Source organism: Alnus glutinosa, chromosome 3 (assembly GCF_958979055.1).
Source record: "Alnus glutinosa chromosome 3, dhAlnGlut1.1, whole genome shotgun sequence".
NCBI lineage: Eukaryota > Viridiplantae > Streptophyta > Magnoliopsida > Fagales > Betulaceae > Alnus > Alnus glutinosa.
In genome coordinates, this window is record NC_084888.1 from 23,078,781 (window position 1) to 23,101,075 (window position 22,295).

Here is a 22,295-nt window from a genome sequence, read left to right on the forward strand (position 1 = left end):
CATGTCATTTCATGCAACAATATACACATGCATGATCAAATCTCATAAAGCCTTTAAACTTCTCGCAACATAAGTAATATTTATCAATACTCAGTCAAATAGCAATGGAAAAGTAGAACAAGAGTTTTTCTCTCCCTTATTCAGTGGATTCAGTACGGTGCAATATAATAGTACAGTGCATTTAACTAGTAAGAGTAAACTGAATTACCACAGTATAGTAGTACGAGAGTTTCCTCAATCTCAATAAAAACAGCAACATGAATGAGTTTCATCATGTCAAAACAAGAGTTTAATTTCCTCTTTTCAATAGATGAATAAGAGTTTAATTAACTCATTTTCAATGGATTACATTGGTAAATATTAGGTAGTAGTAGTAGTAGTATATATATATATATATGTCTTTTTTCAAAAGCATCTTCTGTCTAAAACCATAATCCCTTTTTGCAAATGATTTTACTCTTTAAATCATGTCAAGCATATTTATAAATCATCAGAGAAGTCATTATCATAAATATGCATTCATAAAATATTTATATCTAAAAACCTTAGTAATTATTATAGTTATCAATCTCTTCTTGCACTACCAAACACTACATTTAATCGTGTGACTACGTATAGTCTATATTTATATTTTGAAACTATTATCTAATCCAATGATTATTATTCTTATACTTTGATTTTACTTGATTAGTACAATGACGTGTCTACGTGCGTAAACATATCGCATACATGAAAAATATTACTTAGGTGTGATTCTACTACACTAGGCATATTTTTATAGCCTTCTAATAATTTTAGCATTACAACCGTATATCTAAAATATTATTATACCACTCGAACATAATAACAGTATATTTAAAATATTGTAATGCTACTTAAGCATTATAACGAAACATATTTTCATACGAACATTACTACGGCATTAGTATAATATTTATCTTTTTTTTTTAAAAAAAAAAAAAAAAAAAAAATCTATTTGGACATCAGCAATGCGCTATCATATTATTCCTAATTGTATTTAGGCATTACAACAACACTATTGTAACATTTTAGCAACAATTAAATATAATAACTATATTTAAATATTCAATTAAACTTGCATGAGCTATTTAAGCATCTAAACAACATAATTTAACCTTAAAGTTTTGAAATTATTAAAGGTAAGGCTTAAAGAATTATATCGAGTGATTTCCTCAAAAATGTACTTCTCGGGCTTCCTGAGTACTTCCCCACTCTCAAGACTAACTTAAGAACTCTCTCGCTTTCTTAGAAATCTCACTTGAAATTAAGGAGAAATGAAAGAAATATGTGTGACCTATTTATAGAATTCTTGGAACCATAGGTATGCCACACGTGTCCAAGGAGGAGTACCCAGAATTGTGCCACGTCACCTGCTCACATGGCAGGGCCGGTTGGTAGTAGCCTCTAGTGATGCTAATGTGGCATGATGACGTCGTCATACTTGGCAACCCATCAAAAGTGATGTCACAATGACGTCACTACTTACATCACTTGTAACACTCAGGAAATTCAGTCTCGTGAAATAATTATGGAACGATATTTTAATGATAAAAAGAAATTATCATATAGTTTTTATATGTGTCTTAGACGTGTCATAAAAATTATGAATAATTCGGGTTACGTTTTGAGGTCGTTTAAGGAGCAAAGTGACTTTTAGACCATAAATTTTAAAGAGTAATGATTGAATACCACCTAAAAATACAATTTTTCACCACCTTGCCTATGTGGCAAGGTGGTCCCCTATCTTAATTTATTTTTAAAAAATAAAAAAATTCAAAAAGTAGTGGGGGACCACCTTTCTACATAGACAATGTGGTAAAAAGTTGTATCTTTGAATGGTATTCAATCATTACTCAATTTTAAATGTGTGAGAGAATGGTCAAAAGAATCCCAAACGCTTTGTGTGAGATATGAAAATGACTGCCTCATAGTCATCTATCTTCTTGTAAAATCTCAGATCGATCATATCGAAGTACGTTAAGGGGGTCAAAATCGGCTTATAGAGCATCAGACCTCGTTGCCACTCACAGATTGCCAAGTTTACCCTAGCTAGGGGTGCTACCAGTTGGCCCTAGTGCCACATGGCACTCTCTCCATTTAGTTTTTGGTGCACACTTGTCCCAACCTCATAGCTCCAAAAATCTATAAATAGGACATGTCTTTCAAACTTCATTTCTTACATTTCAATGCAATTCTAAGAGAGAAATAGTTTTCAAACGATATAGTAGCGTCATTGTGATGCCCAAATGCAATTGGATATAACATAATAGCATTGATGAAATGCCCAATTTATGTTGAATATATTTATACATCGAATATACTAATGTCGTTATAATTCTCAAACTATGTTAAATATATTTAGGCATTGAATATGCTAGTGTCGTTATAATGTTCAAATTATGTTAAATATATTTAGTAATTAACTATACTAATGTTGTAGTAATGCCCGTATAAAAATACATAGAAATGCTATACTAATGTTGTAGTAATTACAAATGTGATGGAAGTTAAGAGGATTAAGTAAGGTTTTCTCAAAACAAGTATTTGACCCTCTTTGAAATATGAGACGTGCTATACATCATCCCCAGGTCGTCTAACATCCTCTCAATTTTATTTTATTTTTTGATAAGTAAGAAAAGTTTTATTAGAAAAAGCGTAAGGCGCCCCTAAGCATACATAGAGTATACGCAGAAACAATCAAAATTAACCCACAGAAAGCACTCAAACAAAACCCTAAAGCCCAAAAGAAGCACTCGAGAATATAGCCCACAAAAGAATCCAACAAAACTCACAAGGAAATAAATCCTCCCACTTTTTAAAGTTGTAAAATGGATTCATGGGGTCATGTGTCCGCTCATGACTCCAAAGATTTAATAATAATTTTGTAAAATCATCGAAAAAAAAATGAATCATTTCTCTATTATGCTTTGAGCATATATATATTATTACTCTTTCCAATTTCTATCTAAATTCCATTGGTACCCCCAACAAATTCAACAAAGCAAGCGCATGACTCCCCGATCTCACTCTCGCAACTCACACCAGCACACCCCCACCACGACCACCATGCCCAGCAACATGCTGGAGCGGGTCCTCTCGTTGCGCCGCGCCGGGCCGCAGCACGGGGAAGAAGGCTCCGGTGATAACGACGACGGAACGGCCGACGAGTCGAAGACCAAGAAGCAGCAGCAACTCCCGCTGACAACCCGAGCGGCCCACTACTTGACTAGAATGGGTCCAATGGGGCCCTGCCTGGCGTTCCTCTGCCTCACCTTCCTCGCAATCCTCTCCTTGCTAATCTTCCACTCTCGCCCCTTCGTTTGCGTCTCCTCCTACTACAACCCAGTTTCCCGCTCCGGATTCTTCGGGCTCGACGGCCTCGAATCAGACTTCGGATCCCTCGGCGTGCCCTGGTGTAAGCCTTTTTCATTACCCGGATCTCATCCATTAGATTTAAATTTCGTATCTTTTGGTTTTAGATTTCGTGTGTCTAGGGTGTGTATTGTTTCAGATCCCGGTTTTCTTATGCTTGATTCGGATTAGGGTGCGACTAATTGGGGTTGGGGACTCTGTTTGGTTTTTGAGAATTCGCGAGATAATATAGCGGAAATGAAAATGGGGGTTTAGTTGTGAATTACTTTTGGTTGCTGGGAACTTGGAGGAATTTGAAAAGTTTGGAATAGGCATTGAAGTTTCTTATAAGCGAATTTCAAAGGAAGATGACAGTGCTATGTGTTGCTTGTTTGAATTATACCTTAGATTTCAGGACATAGATTCTCTCATATCTATGGCGTTAGTGAAATTTCAATCATAAGGTGTTAGTGGCTGTGATCTTACCAGTAGAAATAGGTCTGGTCCAACCATGAGTGCACATCAGTCCCGTTATTGTGCTGCAGGATCATGGCAATACGTTTGGTAAGGCTGAGATTTTTCTAAGAGTTGTGTTGTGCATATGAACATGGGAAGATCCAAATCCTTCTTTCAGTTTGAAATCCTTGGTTTTTGTTGAGTTTTATTGTCAATAATTGTGATTCTTATATTCTTGTCCTTGGCAAAAGGCAGATCGAAACATGGAAAAACAGTCGAATGGACGTCTAAGGATTTGCTTAAAGGCTTGGAAGAGTTTGTACCTATATATGAAGCACGGCCAATTAAAAACAATATGCATGGAATGGGTTTTGATCACAGCTTTGGGCTTTGGTTCATTGTTCGATGGCTGAAGCCAGATTTGATGATTGAGAGTGGTGCTTTCAAGGGGCATTCCACCTGGGTTTTGCGGCAAGCGATGCCAAACACGTCCATTGTGTCACTTTCGCCCCGGCATCCCGAGAAGTATCTTAAGAAAGGCCCTGCTTATGTTGATGGAAACTGCACATACTTTGCTGGAAAGGACTTTGTGGATTTTGGAAGTGTTGACTGGGGAAGTGAGATGAAGAAACATGGGATTACTGATCTCAGTCGAGTTCTTATTTTTTTTGATGACCATCAGGATGAATTGAAAAGGTAATCACTGAATTCAACAAACACATTTATCCCTCAATTCTTTACTGCCCTACACTGGAACCATAATTCTTCTTTTGCATGCTCTGATTAGCAGAATAAAGCAGGCTCTGAAAGCTGGCTTCCGACATCTTGTTTTTGAGGATAACTATGACACTGGAACCGGAGATCATTATTCCTTAAGGCAGATTTGTGACCAAATTTATATAAGAGGTGCTTCCTCTCTCCTCTTTACCTTATATCTTTTCACTTATGTAGCCATCTCTACTGCATATGCCTTCTGTATCACGGTATGCACATTGCTTTTGCCTTGTCTAAACTAAAAGAAAGTTTTTCTTTCTTTTATTCTAAAAAAGTTAGATGAGGTTGTCATATTGAATGCAATATCGATGCCTAACTAATAAAAGGTTTTTTCATATTAGAGGAACGATTGTGTTATTGAGGAGTTTATAACAAACAATTTTGGATGATTTTCTACCAAGTAGGTTCAAGTGCATTGTCTTATATATATATATATATATATATATATATATATAAAGAGCACAGAGGAGCGCAACCCAAGTACACATGAAGTATTCAAGAGCAATCCCAACTAGAGAGAAGGGGAAGAGAATAAATTCAAAAAATCTAGAAAAATAGAGAAGTGGGAACTATTGAAAGAAGCCATCTAAATTTAAACGTAAAGGCTTTTAACTCAAGCATAGTTCTCTCACAGTCTTCAAAGCTTTGAGCATTGCACTCCCTCAAAATGCACCACATTTAACATAGAGGAACCATCCGCCAAACTTCTAAAATGTAGTGATTTACAGCCTGACCTCTCCAACATGCCATCAGCTCCAACACCCGCTGGGGCATGGCCCACTCTATCTCAAAAGACTAAAAATTGAAGCCTACAAGTCTCTAACCCCCTCGCAGTGGAGCAAAAGGTAGAAGATGATCAATAGATTCCTCGTTCATCTTGCACATACAACACTAGTCTGTCACTATGACGTGCCTCGTTCTTAAAGTTTTTGTTAAAATCTTCTCTAAAGCTGTTGTCCAAAGACAAAATGGCACCTTCGAAGGAGCATTATTTCTCCAAATACTCTTCCAAGGAAAGGGGAAGGAGTTGGTGGGGGGACTAAACGCATGATAGAAAGATTTGACATCAAACTTCCGCCTTTTGGATGGATCCAACAAATTTTATCCTCATTGCCTCCTCTCAAGTTGAGAGAGTACAACAGATTAAAGAACGAAGAAATCAACACCACCAATCATGGACATATCTGATAAAAATAATACTCCATTGTAAAGCGTTTTTAGAAAAATGCAACAAATTTGCTGCCAAAGCTTCCTTACAACGAGAAATACTAAATAAATCAGGGAAAGCTAATGAATTTCCATATGCCAACCTCCAAAGACCTAGAAACTGTTTCAGAACACCACTTTCTGCACATGCAGTCATATTTAACTTCTACAATCAATCTTCACAATGCTTCACTCTCCGTGGCATAATGCCATAACCTCTTTCCCAAAAGGGCTAAGTTAAACATAAGCAGGTTTCTAATCCCCAAACCCCATGAGGAAATCGAACTACAAATTTTAGTCCAATTAACAAGATGGAATTTAAACTCCTCACCTACTCTGCCCCACAAGAAATCCCGCTAAAGTTTTTACAATATGATTGGTCACGCAAACAAGGATGGGGAAGAGGGACAAATGGTAAGTAGGCAAATTAGAAAGAGTTCTTTTTATCAATGTAACCCTACCACCTTTTTACAAATAAAGTCGCTTCCAATAAGTCAACTGACATTCCATCTTCTCAATAATACCATCCCAGATTGATTTTGCCTTGAAAGAAGCCCCCAAAGGTAGAGTAAAATACTTTATAGGTGGAGAGGACACCACACAACCAAGGATGTGGATCGGGCCTCCAACATTTTTCACAGCACTAATAGGGACCGACTCTGATTTGGCGAAATTAATTTAAAACCCTAGTACAACTTCAAAGCATAAGAAAAGGCAGTGCAAGTGACAGCGATGATCTGTATTCGCCTCGCAAAAGCTCAAAGTGTCATCCGCCAAAAGGAGATGAGACGAGAAGCTCATTATTATTCCTAGACCCCACCAAAAAGCTTCATAAAAGCCTTTTGTCCATAGTAGCGGACGCCATCCTACTCAAAGCCTCCATGACAACGACAAAAGCAGGGGGATATAAGATCACCTTATCTCAGGCCATGAGAGCTCTTAAAAAAGCCAAAGGGAGTTCCATTAATCAAAACGAAGGTTCATCAAAAATAAAAAATTAAGCAAAACAGAGAACCACATTCTTGAGATACAATGATCAATCCACTCGCACCATTTCTCCCCAAAGCCACATCTCCTTAACATGTACAACATGAAACTCCGATTAACATGATCATAAGCCTTTTTTTAGATCCAGTTTACAAAGCACACTTGAAACTAATGATCTAATTCTATTGTCTAGGTATTTATTAGCAATAAAGACTGAGTCTAAGATCTATCGGCCCCTTACAAAAGCATTCTAAGTCTTGGAAATAACCTTATCCAACATCGTTTTCAGCATGTTAGCTAGGACTGAAAATTATTTTATAAACACCACCCAATAGACTGACTAATAGGATGAATATCCTTATTGTCAACCACCCCTGCTTTCTTGGGAAGAAGAGCAATAAAAGTGTTATTGAGCCTTTTTTTCAAACTTACCTTGAGCATTGAACTCATGAAAGACGTTTATGAAATCATCTTTAAGAACCTCCAACAAGTCTGAAAGAAGGCCAAAGAAAAACTCTCAAGGTCCGGGGCCTTATCACCGTTTTAACGCTTTCACCGCCTTAAAGACCTCACTCTCCTCAAAAGCTCTTTCCAACCACAGCATCCTCAGCACCAATGAAATCAAAAGGAAGGCCATCCAATTTAGGCCGCCGACCAAACTGTTCAGAGTAAAAACTATTGTAAAATTGCAGAATTTGCTCTATTATTTCTGCTGTATCTGAAGAAACAAAACCGTTAACCACTAAAGATTCAACGGTGTTATTTATTCTGTTCGAGTTGGTCACACGTTGTAAAAAAATCTGTACTCTTATCACCCTCTCTCAACCAAGGTGCCCTCAATTTCTGTTTTCAACTCGCTTCTTCCAAGAAAGTAGGCCTCTACAAAGCACTAATAATCTATCTTTCTCAACTTCTCTCTATCAGAGATCAAGTCCCTAAAGACTGTCCAAAAGATGCATTTTCTGCTTCTAAATATTATTAAACACCTTCTTAAACACCTCTCTTTACCCTAGTTTTACCTATCAAAAAAATATTATTAAACACCTCCTCTTTACATATTTTTAAATCAGTCTTTAGAGCTTTCAGTTTACATGCTAGGATATTTTTAAATCAGTCTTGAAATACCTTTTGCTCCTAGCAACATCACCATAATCTTGCAATAAGGCGAAGTGGTTTGACAAAATTCTAGGGAGTCTCCTCTGAGAAACATCTGGAAATTGGGCTTTCAAGTTGGGAGAAAGAAGAAACCTATCAATTTAGGACCACAATGGACGATTTTGGTTATTAGACCACATGAAATTTTCGCCTACAAGAGGAATATCCATTATGCCTTGCTCAAAAATGAATTTGGAGAACTCCAACATGGCTGGGAGAAATTGGTATCGCTCAATCTCGCACTCGAGAAGTGGATGATGTTGAAATCACCTAAAATGCACTAAGCTAAATTCCACCAATTAATCAACCCAGCTAGTTCATCTCAAAGCAATCTTCTATCATAGTCCACATTAGGACTATAAACTCCCGCAAAAGCCCACTCAAAATTGTCAGCGCCATGTCTAAAGGAGCAAGCAACAGTGAATAACTCCACATAGTTTTTTCCACCACCTTCCTATCCCACATTAATAAGATCCTCCAAAAGCCCCTCTAGAACCCAAATAACGCCAATACACATGCTGACAACCCCACAAACTACACACAACAGCCATTGACAAAAGTTTCGATTTAGTTCCTGCAATCGTCCTTGCTCTCAGGTAACTCTCTTTCGGTGGGTGGACCGGTGGGTCCTGCAGTTTCTCCGGATCTGGTGGTTCTGATGTCTGTTGTGACTATCGGCGAGTTGATGGAAGTCATGTCGCCGGCCAGGGTACAACCGGAGCTGAAGCAGGCGGTGAGTAAGAGCAAGGTCGACGGTCCGGCAGATCTTTCTCAAGAGCCGACAAATATACTTTGTGCGATGTCTGAAGGTAGGGATCGGATGTCAAGGCTTTTTGGTCCATGCTCAGGAGGTGTCGGGGGAGGTTCATTTGCTTGGCAAGGGAATTTTTCAGGGGAGCTGGTTGTCTCTGGGTTGAACGGGTGGGAGTTGCCGTTGAAGCCCCTTCAGAACTATCTTTTTATGCAGGCAAAGGATGGTGTGGGGAACTCAAACAGCCAACCAACTGGGTGCTCAGATTTGGTTGTGTTTCAAGAGGGTGATCAACCTAAGGCAGTGGCAGATAGTGGGAAGGTTCTCTATGACGTGGATGTGGGGGAAAGAGAAGGTAGGGTGCGATCGGTGTCTCCTCTAAATTCCTATACTAATTCAGAGGGGGATCTCTCAGGTTACTCTGATTGGGTCATTCAGCGTGCAAATGAGATTTATCTCATTTTAGGGATATCGTTCGAGGGTCATAAGTTACAATTGCTGGATTTCTTGTCTTTTATTGAAGCGGACCGTCTGAGGAGGGAGCTCTGTCTTGTGGGGGGAAGAAAGGAAAAAGGGAGGTTAAGAATTTGGAGTGTTCCATTAACTACGATGCTAGAGGCTCATGCTCAAGCCGCGGGAAAAGGAAGACGAGAGGGCATCCAGTTGTGTTATGAAGCCAAGAATTCTGTCTTGGAATGTGAGGGGGCTGAATAAGAGAGAAAAACGCCTAAGGATTAGTAACTTGCTCAGGGATTGGAAGGCAGATATTATTTGCTTCCAAGAAACTAAGTTTCATGGTATTTCGAGTAGCTTTGTGCGCAATCTCTGGGGCTGCAATCATGTCGATTGGTGTTGTCTAGACTCCAGTGGGGCCTCAGGGGGCATTTTGATTATGTGGGATAATAGGGTGGTGGAGAAAGTTGATGTGTGTTTGGGGGATTTCACTCTTGCAGTTTCCTTTAGGAATGTAGTGGATCGTTTCGTTTGGGCTTTTGCAGGTGTTTACGGTCCGAATTCTGATATGGATAGGAGTCTGCTTTGGGATGAGTTGGCTGGGATCCTTAGTTGGTGGAGCTTGCCGTGGTGTATAGGAGGTGATTTCAATGCTGCTCGTTTCCCTAGTGAAAGGTCTGGTGAGGGCAATAGGCCTGCTATGAGAGAGTTCTCTGATTTTATCTTTGAGCTGGGTCTCATGGATTTTCCTCTCGTTGGGGGTGCTTTTACTTGGTCACACACTTTTGATCCCCCTGTTTGGTCTAGGATTGATCGTTTTTTAGTCTCCCCTGATTGGGAAGCTCGGTTTCCTGTGTCGTCTCAAAAGAGGCTTCCTCGCCTTTATTCAGACCACTTTCCGATTCTTCTTGATTGTGATGATTTCTCTAGGGGGAACAGGTCATTCAAATTTGAGAACATGTGGCTTAAAGCAGAAGGTTTTTGGGGAAGGTGAAACAATGGTGGGATTCTTACTCGTTCCAAGGTACCTCTAGTTTTGCTTTTGCTTGTAAGCTAAAGGCTCTGAAGAAGGATTTGAAGATTTGGAATGAAGAGGTTTTTGGTAAGGTAGATAGGAACTAGAGGAAGTTGTTTGAAGATCTTTAGGCTTTTGATGCTATTGAAGGAAGTAGGGCTTTAGTTGAGGAGGAGCTTCAGAAGAAGACAGAGATAGAGAGGTGTTCTCTTTTGGAGGAGGTGAGCTGGCGGCAGAAATCAAGAGTCTTGTGGTTAAAAGAAGGGGATAAGTGTTCTAAATTCTTCCACTCCATAGCAAACTCAAACAGAAGGTACAACTCTATTGACTCATTATGGATTGGAGATACTCTTACTTCTAATAAGTCAGATATTGGCGATCACGTGGTTGAGTTCTACCAAAAGCTCTTTCATGAGCTGAGTAGGTGGAGGCCTAGGGTGGATGGTATTTCTTTTGATTCTATTTTAGATTCTAATGCTAGCTGGTTGGAGAGAGCGTTCGAAGAGGAGGAGGTCAAGAAGGTAGTGTCAGCTATGAATGGTGATAAGGCACCGGGTCCCGATGGCATTTCTATGGCCTTCTTCCAAGCGTGCTGGGATGTCGTGAGAGTGGACATTATGAAGGTTTTTGATGAGTTTCATGCCAGAGGTTTGTTTGAGAAGAGCTTGAATGCTTCGTTTATTTCTCTTATTCCGAAGGTTCCAGGGGCCAACTCCATCAAAGATTTCCGGCCTATTAGTTTGGTGAGAGGTATCTACAAGATTATTGCTAAAGTTCTAGCAAACAGATTGAAGTCAGTCTTGAAGAAGGTCATCTCCAAATCTCAGAGCGCTTTTATCAAAGCGAGGCAAATTCTTGATCCGATTCTTATTGCTAATGAATGCATTGATAGTAGGCTTAGATCAGGGGTGCCAGGCATCATTTGCAAGATGGACTTGGAGAAAGCATACGATCATGTTAACTGGGATTTTCTTTTGTATATGTTGAGGAGGTGTGGCTTTGGGGAAAAGTGGTGTAGGTGGATCGCTCATTGTATCTCAACTGTGCGGTTTTCAGTGTTAATCAATGTTTCCCCTTTTGGTTTTTTCAGTAGCTCCCGAGACAAGGGGATCCTTTGTCACCCCTTTTGTTTGTTTTTGTGATGGAAGCCTTGAGCCGTATGATCTTAGTTGGAGTTAGGGGGGGGGGGGGGGTAGGTGACGTATATTTTTCGCATCTTCTGTTTGCAGATGATACTTTGATTTTTTGTAGTGCTCATTCTTCTCAGTTGCGGAGTCTGCGGAGTCTCTTCCTCCTGTTTGAAGCAGCTTCGGGTCTGAAGGGTAATTTGACAAAGTCAAATTTAATTCTAGTGGGGCATGTTGATCAAGCGGAAAGGCTAGCCGACATTTTAGGGTGTGGGTTTGCCACTTTCCCGGTTAAGTATCTTTGTCTTCCTTTGGGGGCTTCCTATAAGTCCACTCATATTTGGAACGAGGTTGTTGAGAAGATTGAACATCGTTTGGCTAGTTGGAAAATGATGTATCTCTCTAAGGGTGGTAGAGTAACCCTTTTTTTTTTTATAAGTAATGATAGTTTTATTGAAAGCGTAAGGCGCCCCTACGTACACTAGAAGTATACAACAGGAAACACCTAACTAGAAAGCGAAAAAGAAGCAAGAAGGTGTTAGAGTAACCCTTATTAGGAGTACCCTTGCCAATGTGCCTACTTACTTTTTGTCTCTGTTCCATCTCCCGAGGAGTGTTGCTGCTCGTTTAGAGAAGCTTCAATGGGATTTTCTTTGGGGTGGATTGGGTGAAGAATCTAAAATTCACTTGGTGAGGTGGTCGAAAGTTTGTTCCCCAATTTCAAATGGAGGGTTGGGTATTCGGAATTTATTGTTGTTCAACCATGCTTTGTTAGGTAAATATGGTTGTGGCAGTATGGGATAGAGAGAGAAGCTTGGTGGAGAGTTGCAGTAGATGCCAAGTTTGATAGTTTGTGGGGTGGGTGGTGTTCTCGCGAGCCGGTTGGTGCTCATGGGGTGGGGCTGTGGAAGAATATCAAGAAAAGGTGGGGGATTTTCTTTGGTCTCTCTAGATTGGAGGTGGGGGATGGGCTAGGACAAAATTTTGGCATGATCTGTGGTGCGGGGATAGGGTGTTGAAGGAAGCATTTCCTATTCTTTTTGGTATAGCTCGGATGAAGGATGCCGTTGCAGATAATATGGAGGTTTTGGGCGGCTCTATACAGTGGAATGTGAGCTTTGTTAGAGAGGCACATGATTGGGAAAAGGTGTCTTTGCATCCTTCTTTCATGTGTTGCATTTAGCCAGGGTGAGTAGAGATCGTGCTGATAGGCTTAGGTGGGTCCCTTCCAAGAAAGGGGTGTTCAAGGTTAAGTCCTATTTCAGCTCCTTGGCCGGCTGTGAGGGTAGTCATTTCCCTTGGAAGAGTGTGTGGAGGACTCAGGCTCCTTCGAGGGCGGCGTTCTTCGCGTGGTCGGTAGCCCTTGGAAAGATTCTTACAGCGGATAATCTTAGGAAGCGAAAGATCATTATTATGGATAGATGCTACTTGTGCAAAAGATACGGGGAAACTGTAGACCATCTTCTTCTTCATTGTGATGTGGCTACTAATTTGTGGAATCATGTCTTTTCTAGGTTTGGTATGTCTTGGGTTATGCCGAGGAGAGTTGTCGATTTATTCCCATGTTGGTGGAAGGCGGGTAGGTCAAGGAGTGCTGCAGTTTGGAAGATGGTGCCTATTTGCATTCTTTGGTGTGTTTGGAAGGAGAGAAATTTTAGGTGTTTTGAAGACTTGGAGAATTCCATGAAGAATTTTGTTGCTTCGTTTTTTCATACGTTGTATCTTTGGACGGAGGCTTTTTTGTCTCCCGTGTGTATTAACTTTTCTGATTTTCTTGTTCGTTTTTCTTTGCCTTCTTAGGCGTTTCCTTGTGTATACTTTCAGTGTACTTAGAGGGGCGCCTTACACTTTTATAAAATTTCATTTACTTATATAAAAAAAAAAAAAAAAACAATGTCAGCCTTCCATTCTCTGAGCAAGTTCCTGACCCTCATCCTTTTATTCCTCTCAGTCAGTCCTCGCACTTTCCAAGTGTATCATAGGTGAAATCCAAAACTATAGTAAACAAAACCTTCTCCCAACTATTGGAGTAGGCGAGAGATATATTTATATATTTGTTATTCTCCACCATTATTCTTTAGCAATGGGTATTTATTTGTAAGTGATAGGGCATTTAGTCTTCTTCGTATGGCCTTAATTTACTGTCTTGTTGGCATGATTGTCTCAGAATTTGAATGGTCAACTTTTTGGTGGTTTGAAAGATCTAATTTTCCGTGTTTAGTTGAAGTACGAAAGGACTTGGGAAGCAAAAAGTTAGTCTCATCTTCAGATGTAACTACTGTATTTTTATTTTATTTTAATATTATATACTTGCCATGAAATTGTAGCTAGAAAGGTTTTATAGGTTTGGTTGTGGTACTCATGTTTGTGTCCTTGTGAAGTTCTCTTCAATGGGATTTTTAGTTCTGTTGATTATGAACTTGTGGTTAACTTGCTCACTGCCTCAAGAAATACACCCATGTAAGTCGATTGTTTTGTTAATTTAGGAGGTGGCCATAGCTGTTTTAAGGACAGTGATGAAGCTCGGATTAGATCGAAAAGGAAGAAATTCTGGGAGAAAGCAGTGGATATAGAAGAAGTTTGTGGGCCGGGTGAAGCATGGTGGGGTGTTAGAGGGTACATGCGGGATAACTTCAACCACAGTAATCAGCCAATCTCCTATGCCCAACACTTTCAGAACAGCCGTTTTGTGGAATCAATTCTTGACGTTTACTGGGAACTCCCTCCCGTGGCCGGACCATCTCTCACTCATCAAACAAGATATGATCCTGCCCGTGCACCCAGTCCTCTTGTTGAAGACGGCCGATATGGCTTGTTCCAGCGGCTTGGTCTAACCAGGCTAGACACTTCTGTATTTAACGGGTATACTCAGATGGTTTATCTTCAGATATCTAAACAAGAGTTTTAGAGCGGTGTAGATGAGAATGCATTTTTTTGTTTTCCCATAGCTATTTATATGAGAATGCATTTTCCTTCTGGTTCTCGCGCTTTCCACCATATATTTGTCTATTCAATTTTTAGAAGCCCTTTTAAAGAACTTTTTTGTGTACTTTCCAAAAGATAACTTTTTCATGTAAACACAATTTAGTAGTTCACCTGACCATCAGCTTTCTCACTTCTTAGTGCTTTCATTTATCTTATCACCAATTCTTTGCAATTTTATCACGTGCCAAGCTGGTAGTGCAGAAATGAGCCACAGCAACATGTGTTTCACATTATGTCCAACTTGCAATAGCATAAGATGGCTTTTGTGGGAAAATTCAAACCACAATGATACCATTTGAAAAGATATAAGAACCCACGATGAGTCAGTGCACAAGTCTTGTTAAAAGCTTTGGGAAAATAAATTAAAAACGTGGCCATTGAGTTTTGTTGTGTTCAAAAATTGGTCTTTAGGTTTTCAGGAAAAAACAAAAAACCTAATTTGCTGACATAATTTTTGTCTCTTCAGTAATTTGGATTGAGATTCTCTATAATTATTTGTTCAAATTTGAGAGAATTCAGGCAGGTGATTGTGAGAGAATAACCTGATCAAATAAAAATTGTGCTGTCCAATTACTTATCAAGTCAAGTGGGTCTCATCCTTTACAGCCAAAGATCCATCAACAGAAGTCAAATTCTAGCGGCGAATGAGAATAGGGGATGTAGCTTGTTGAATTCCCAAAAACGGCAAGACTATATCAATCTTTGAGGCCGTGGGCCGCCAGGAAAAAAACTTCTAATTGTGGGGGTGATCCTCCCGGTGAACTACATGAATAGACAGGTCGATCAAATGCTGCCATGGGGCAGCTTCACTAATTCATATCTCTCCAATAAATTCTCATAAGTAGTCTCTCACGATTACCAGTTCAAATTCTTTTAAATTTGGACAAATAATTGTAGAGAATCCTGATCCCAATAATTTGGATGGAAAATTGACAGATGAGTTGGTTTTTAAAGTGATGAAAATTCTGGTAATGATTCTTTTCCTTTAAAAAAAAAAAAAAAAAAAAAAAATCCCTGAAAGACCTTGAACGATCCAAAACCTAAGGATCAATTTTTATTTTTCCTTAAGCTTTTACCTTGAATTGATTGTCATTGTCTAATTTCTTTCACTTAAAAATTATACAGGAATTGCTGCTCGTAATAAAGAATTTCAGAGAGAGAGAGAGAAAAAGAATGAAGTTTCCTTTATCATCTGCAATAGCAAACTTACGTCAAAATATCACAAAAGTTCATAATCCAAAGGGAAAATTACTCTTAATCTACTTTTGTAAAGACATTTTCAAATTACCATTTGTGATACTTAACTTATTCAAACTTTCATTTTGTAGTAAGTTACACAATCCATTAGATTTTGGCTTTTAAATGGACGGTTACATGCATATGTAGAATTGACTTAAAATACTCAAATTGCTCTTCTATAAATTAAAAAAAAAAAAAAAAAAATTTGCATGCGTTGATTACTTGTACAATATTTTGGTGCAATTTTGTAATCCAAAACCTGATTCAAGCAGTTTTATCATAGCATTTAAGTTTAAATTTCTTCCATTTTCTCAGATTGAATCCTAGAGGGCAAATGGATTACTGGGTGGGAAGTCCAGAGCAAGAAATGGGAACTCCCAACTATTGCTAGATTTTTCTCAGTGTGAAATATACAAACGTCAAGCAACCCATTTACACAGCAATTGGAATTCAGCGATACATAATAGAGAAAATAAAAGAGAATATAGAATAATCTGTCTGTCTCCAGTGGAAATCTTCTACCTTACAGGAAAATTTTCCAATCTATTAACTACACAAAAAGCTAATACATTTCAGATACATACACATATAGGACTCTATAACAAAACACCAAGATAAAAAAAAGTTCTTACAAAGCTTTCAATGCCCCAGGAAACGCCTCCCTTTCACAACAGCTATGGCTCTTGCACTTCTCCATGGCCCTTGGCGCTGAAATGAAGCAGATGTGTTAGATCATTTTGAGAAGAATTACATTGTGAATACCCAATGCTTAAACAAAGAGCTATGTTGGAAGAGCATACTATATTCAACTAACAAACCATCTCATTCTGAATGTATATTATAGTAGGACAGACCTAACCCAATTGCCTCTGAACCTTTCATGATCCTCAGCCTCCTACAGGAGTCGGTGAACATTCTGTGATAACAGAACAACAAAACAGTAAGAAAGGAATATATTTGCGGCTGAAAATGATAAAATGATAAACTCTGATAACCCTTTTGTAAGAAATCAGATCGGAAAATTCAGATCAAGTATAGAGAACACAATGCCATAATTCATGTCAGATAATTCCAAGTAATTAATCCTCAATCGTCATGGACAATCAGATCATATCATCTGTTAAACAGAGTTACTAGGGATCAAATGAATCCATAGTTCTGCCCAGAAAATAAATAAATAAATAAATCCATGGTTCACTTTTGTGTTTACCCCACCATTGCAATAGATAATAGCAATAGCAGATCTAGGTTGATCTATTCAATCACCTGGAGTCAATTTTATTAAAGAAACCATGCAATTTGGTATGACATGCCAGATCACATTAAGAAATCATCTATGGTTTTGGACAGAACATTCCAAATCACGCATAAGCACAACCAAAGAAAAAAAGAAATCACATATATGAGGATAGCACTTACTCCCAGGGGACATCACCAACAAGCATCCAATCACCATCCTTGTCCTCATATGTCAGCACATATTCGGAACCATGGAGAAGATCCTTCAAGCGACTCTCATTCAGACCATCTCTTCCGCGAAGTCCATGAGAACTGCACTGCCCTGAATCATGGTTGTTCACGAATTTGCGTAAATACTTTTATGATATATATTCCTATAGTTTCAAATGCAACTGGTGTGTAAATATGTCATCATGCAAACTTGAGTAAACACCCCTAAATACATCCTAGAAGTGGCAGCCTTGATTTCCTAAATTCAACCATCACCAACAACGACCCAGAAAATTCAACATGCATGTAATAAAATTCACTTCTACTTCAAATGTTATTATGTGTTCCTATGTGTTTGTGTGTGTGTGTGTGTGTGAGAGAGAGAGAGAGAGAGAGAGAGAGTACCAATTGTAAAGCAGCTGAACATCTTCTCGAGAGCTGATGAGATTTCCTTATAATTGTTGTAGATTTTGAGATCAACCTTCCTTAGGTATGGAGCACCATCCATGCTAACTTTTACATAAAGACATCCAAATCCAGTTTTGCCTTCAGCATCACTATTTTTTGCCAAGTTTGAGGTCATGGTGTTCTTTCGGAATGATCGAATTGGTGGCCATCCTACTACCTGCGCCCTGTTGCGCGAATTTTAGGCTTAGTGATTCACCCCCATGAAGTAGTACTCATTTAAGAACTCGTCACATAGATTAAATTCAAAAATATAAAACAAGAAAGTGAAAACGATCAATGACTTGGAGATAGACTCTTTATTCCTTCAGAACTAACACTAACATAGACTCCTCATTTAAGGGGTAACTCGATGTACTGAGAGATAAGATAAAGAAGAGATGATTCTCAACTCCTCCCACTTCACCACGTTGTGTGTGTTACACTTGCTGCAAGGAGGGCGCTTGTTGAGAAAGAAAACATGCCACTCCTGGAATGGCCACCACATAAGCGTTTGAAAAGCTTAGAACCCAAAGTTGTACCCGAGTCACTTCTTGCTTTCGTCTTGAGGACAAGGACGTTTTTAAAGGGTTAGGAGTGTTACAATCCTCTACTACTTAGGATTAGAACTCCATTAAAGATTATGTTTCTAGAGTCTCTAGCTGCGTAATGTTTTAATGGGTCTCAAACATTTCAATTTAGTAGAGTTAGTAGTTGTCAAATAAAGGTCATCTTCTGAGATGTTCCGAAATGTGGTTATAGCATAGCATATATGTAAGTCTTTGATTGTAGGTTGTCTTATCTTAGGAGTCTTATTGTTGGATTTAAGTCTATCTAATGATTGTTTGAGCGCTAATAAAAGATATATAGAGAATTTATTTCCGAACTTAATATTTAGGTTTGAAACAGCATCCACAGTAGTTTTTGAGAGATGATATAGCTGAACAGAATTCTCCAAACAAATCACCTATGCTGGAGACTTGGGCAGGAAAATTTGAGTAATCAGATGAGAGTACGGTAAAACGCAAAAAACCAAAAGCATCTTAGTTGAAAACATTCTGTGAAGGCTAGGACGAATAGAAGAATCTACCAAGTGCATGTCAAAACCGCTAATCTTCTATATTAAAGGGGAAAAACACCATCTACTGTTAAATAAGAACCAACACAACAATTGAAAAGGAAAAAAGAAAAAGTAAATAAGCAAATGGATACAAAAGTTGAAGCCGATACCAGCCGATATTAACGGCTCTATTAGAAGCCTAGAATTAAACATTCAGTCCCCATTTTAACAAAAAAGGTAAATCAGATTGGGTCTAATGAAACAATTAATGTAAGGTGAGGTTTTCACCTTCTTTTGAGAAATCCAATACAACATAAAACTAAAATCCATATCTTCAACTTTTCCTTAAAATTTTAGCAATCAATTTTGGACAAATACAACCCAACAAGGAGAAACACAATTAACATTTACAGGAGAAAGGGAAGCTCACTTTGCAGCAGGAACCTGAGGCTTCTTCTCCTGAACTGGCTTTAGAGATTGAGGAACAGAGGCAGCCTCTTTCATGTTTGGTGTTGCAGACGGACATGAGTTTTGGGTATTGTGCTTACCCTCTAAACCACCAAGAGGCTTCCCACCATTCCCACCTCCAGGAGAGAACAAATCAACCTCAGATCCATTACCGAGAGAGAAAACCCATTTCCCAGAAGAGCCATCAATGGCATCAGAGAAACCCCTCTTAGCCCCAGAGACAGGGTTCTTTAGAGGGCTTAGAGAATAACCATTATTCCTATCCTCCAAGTCTTTGCCAAAAAGAGAGACCCCAGGTCCTGGTTTTCTCTCTGGGGATTCAGACCCAGGCAAACCAAGTCTGAGCTCAGTCTCCATGAGGTTGAGAGCAGAACTCTTCTCATCCTCTGTGGAGAGGGTAGAGGAAGTAGAAGATGAAAGCATGTCGGAGCTTCTTTCCATTGGAGAAGTCTCTGTTAAGCCTATATAATTATGTTCCAGTGGTATAGACATCAATGCAAGAAACAAAAATATATAACTCGAGGAAAAGCCTGAGAAGTATATGGACAAGGAAGAAGATGGGGACAATGGGTTTGATAATTTGAACAGAGGAGAGAGAAAGAGTGGGGGATGAACAACACTCTGTGAGAGGGTTTGGATTTTTTATTTTTTTTTTATGCAGAAAAGAAGAAGCTTCTTTGGCCTCTCTCTCTCTCTCTCTCTCTCTCTCTCTCTCTCTCTCTATATATATATATATATATACACACACACACACAAAAGAAATTCCAACACTTCTTTGGCCTCTCTCTCTCTCTCTCTCTCTCTCTCTCTCTCTCTCTCTCTATATATATATATATATATATATATATATATATATATACACACACACACAAAAGAAATTCCAACATTTCTTTGTTGTTTTTTGTTTGGAATTCTTAACCCCTTCTTTATTGCAGCAATTCCAGCAAATGATTCTAAAGTGATGAATATGAGAGATTCAGAGATCTCTCAATTATAACACACAATTTATGCTCCCAAGTCTTGTGGGTTGTGAGCTCTTGCTTTTTCACCATTGAGGTGTCTCATAGATTTCTTTTTTTATGGTAAAGAGGGTGAATGAAAAATTCTATGCCCTCAAGATTTGTTCTATATTATACCATTGTCTCTCCACTCATGTGATAATGTTCATCCGCCCTTAATTTTTATTTTCATTTTTAATATGCAATGTGAACGAGATAAGAGTATAGTATGTATCAAATTTAATAGTTGTCCATCAACCTTAATTTTTTTTTTTTTTATATATATTTTTTTATAAGAAATACTGATCCAAAACTTATGGACATTGTCTCATTGAGAAATGCTAGAACTCATTTTAGTGTCTTTATATGGTCATTCTATGCTGACATAGCATCCTGTTTTTAATAAATACTATAACTTGATTTCTCTCTCCTATTTTTATTAAAAAAAACACAGGGTGTCATATTAGTAAAGAATGACCTTAGAAGGACAATAGAAGGAATTATAGCATTCCTCTTGCCACATTAATCCAATAAAATAAGAATAAAATGAAAGTGTAATATTTAACAATGCTCTCTTCACAGCTTATTTTAGAGTTTTACTACCCAAAGGAGAGAGGAACAAAAGTATATCTATCAAGTTTTATAATTCAAATACCAAACCCCTTACACTGAATCATGTCTCACAAAAAAAAAAAAAAAATTGAATAATTAATTTTTAGGAACACTAATCTCATAACCAAATGGGATCCTTTTCTCCTTTAAAAAGAGAATATTCGACACTGAAATAATTTTAAAGTGATAAAGTAAATAAATTAATCAATCACAAGAGACTAAGTTGACAAAATTGATTTCCAAGGGATAGCTTAATCGGCTGGGGACCATATCTCATGAAGCGGAGGTCACTAGTTTGAATCTTCACTTCCCCTTCTTGCGTGGACATATAAAAAAAAAAAAAAAAAAAAAAAAAAAAAAAAAAAAATTGACAAAATTGAACAAGGTTAAAATGGAAGAATCTCCTATCACCAATAATAATAAGAATAATGATTCAATGCTATCAAAATATACAATTTTTCACCACCTTGCCTATGTGGCAAGACAGTCCCCCACTACTTTTTGAGTTTTTTTATTTTTTAAAAATAAATTAAGATGGAGGGACCACCTTTCCACATAAACAAGGTGATGAAAAATTGTATATTTAAGTGGTAGTGAATCATTACTCTAATAATAAAGTAAATAAAAGAAAGCGGATGTTAAAAGGGCAAGGAGCAGAAGAGTCGGTAACCGCCTTTGTGTGCACCGACAGGTTTCTGTTTATTCCGGGCAGCCTTTTAGGAAGTGTTCCCTTCAGCCTTCAGTATTCACCATTTAGCCCACACCGTGCAACTCGGAATGGGATAAAAGAGAGAGAAAGTAACGGACAACTGTCTTTGTTGTTGAGTTCGACACCTGACAAAATTCCATATCTTTCAAGATTTTCTTCTCTCTACAAATACAAAACGTGTATAAACAAATAAATAAATAAATAATAAACCTGACATAATGTACACAAATTCTCAACTTAAAATAAATACTATCTATTTTATTTTTTATTTTTAAAAAAATATTGAAAGTATAAAAGAGAATGATTTCTCATTTGGCAAAATATTATAGCCAACAGGTGTTTTCTTCAAATTAGGTTAAAGGAATTTCTTTAAATTTCGTCTATAATAATGCTATATGTCTTTTTTATGTTTGAGAATCATATATTTTTTAAATAACAAGAATAGAGTTGGAAGAAATTTTATTAAAAAAACATGTGTTTCTTCTAATGCTCCATTTGTTTGAGGGTAAAATATTTATGTATTTTTCGGTGTTTGGTGCGGCCGAAAATGATGGTTAGCAAAAATTATTTTTAATTTGACTGAAAAAACCTCTTTAATTTTTGAAAAACAATGTACGGTTTTAAAAATCATAAATTGTTTTCTGAATTTAAACTCTTCATTCTTACACGAACATTCGTGGGAATTCGCCACCATCGGATATTAGTTTGTTGGCGGTCCGAATTTGCACCAAAGATTTCGGATTTTGGGATCCGGCCACCGGAATCCGAAAGACACTGGCTGCTAGATTTTAGCCACTATTGTCAGAATCCGGCCAGTCGGTGCTAGAATCTGGACATTTGCTTCGAATTTCGGCCACCATAACTAAATTCTGGCGATTTTGACTGGAATCTAAGACAGTACAGCCGGATTCTGGTCAGTGCGGTTTCTTGCCTCGTTGCCGGAATCTGGCAATAGTAGCTGGATTTCGGCTAGTTTCCTCAAAATTCGGCGCAAATGGCCAGATTTCGATGAAACTGACCGAAATTTTGTCAGTT

At 38.1% G+C, this 22,295-nt stretch overlaps 2 protein-coding genes across 3 annotated transcripts; one reads left to right on the top strand and one right to left on the bottom strand.

Moving 5' to 3' along the window:
• The first annotated feature begins 3,000 nt into the window (after positions 1–3,000).
• LOC133863572 (uncharacterized) lies at positions 3,001–14,279 on the top strand. Its single transcript, XM_062299572.1, has 4 exons — positions 3,001–3,436; positions 4,080–4,524; positions 4,619–4,734; positions 13,783–14,279. The coding sequence occupies exons 1-4, from the start codon at positions 3,031–3,033 to the stop codon at positions 14,202–14,204; spliced, it is 1,389 nt and encodes a 462-aa protein (XP_062155556.1). The 5' UTR covers positions 3,001–3,030; the 3' UTR covers positions 14,205–14,279.
• A 1,684-nt stretch (positions 14,280–15,963) lies between these two features.
• Positions 15,964–19,641, bottom strand: LOC133864268 (auxin-responsive protein IAA27-like). Of its 2 annotated transcripts, none has more exons than XM_062300550.1 (5): positions 18,904–19,641; positions 17,375–17,601; positions 16,940–17,081; positions 16,321–16,436; positions 15,964–16,228 (listed from the first exon to the last, which is right to left on the bottom strand). In XM_062300550.1, exons 1-4 carry the CDS (start codon positions 19,431–19,433, stop codon positions 16,343–16,345), a joined length of 993 nt encoding a protein of 330 aa, XP_062156534.1. In that variant the 5' UTR covers positions 19,434–19,641; the 3' UTR covers positions 15,964–16,228; positions 16,321–16,342. The 2 variants fall into 2 exon arrangements, with proteins under 2 accessions (XP_062156534.1, XP_062156533.1); XM_062300549.1 differs by having other exon boundaries at positions 16,375–16,436; positions 18,904–19,638.
• Positions 19,642–22,295: the final 2,654 nt, after the last annotated feature.

Coding starts and splice junctions, on each gene's coding strand:
- LOC133864268 (XM_062300549.1), bottom strand. CDS start 19,433: ATGTCTATACCACTGGAACATAATTATATAGGCTTAACAGAGACTTCT. Junction 17,082..17,374: donor GTTCAGCTGCTTTACAATTG/GTACTCTCTCTC, acceptor ACCATGATTCAG/GGCAGTGCAGTTCTCATGGA. Junction 16,437..16,939: donor GTTGGTGATGTCCCCTGGGA/GTAAGTGCTATC, acceptor CTGTTATCACAG/AATGTTCACCGACTCCTGTA.
- LOC133863572 (XM_062299572.1), top strand. CDS start 3,031: ATGACTCCCCGATCTCACTCTCGCAACTCACACCAGCACACCCCCACC. Junction 4,525..4,618: donor CATCAGGATGAATTGAAAAG/GTAATCACTGAA, acceptor TCTGATTAGCAG/AATAAAGCAGGCTCTGAAAG. Junction 4,735..13,782: donor TGACCAAATTTATATAAGAG/GTGCTTCCTCTC, acceptor TTGTTAATTTAG/GAGGTGGCCATAGCTGTTTT.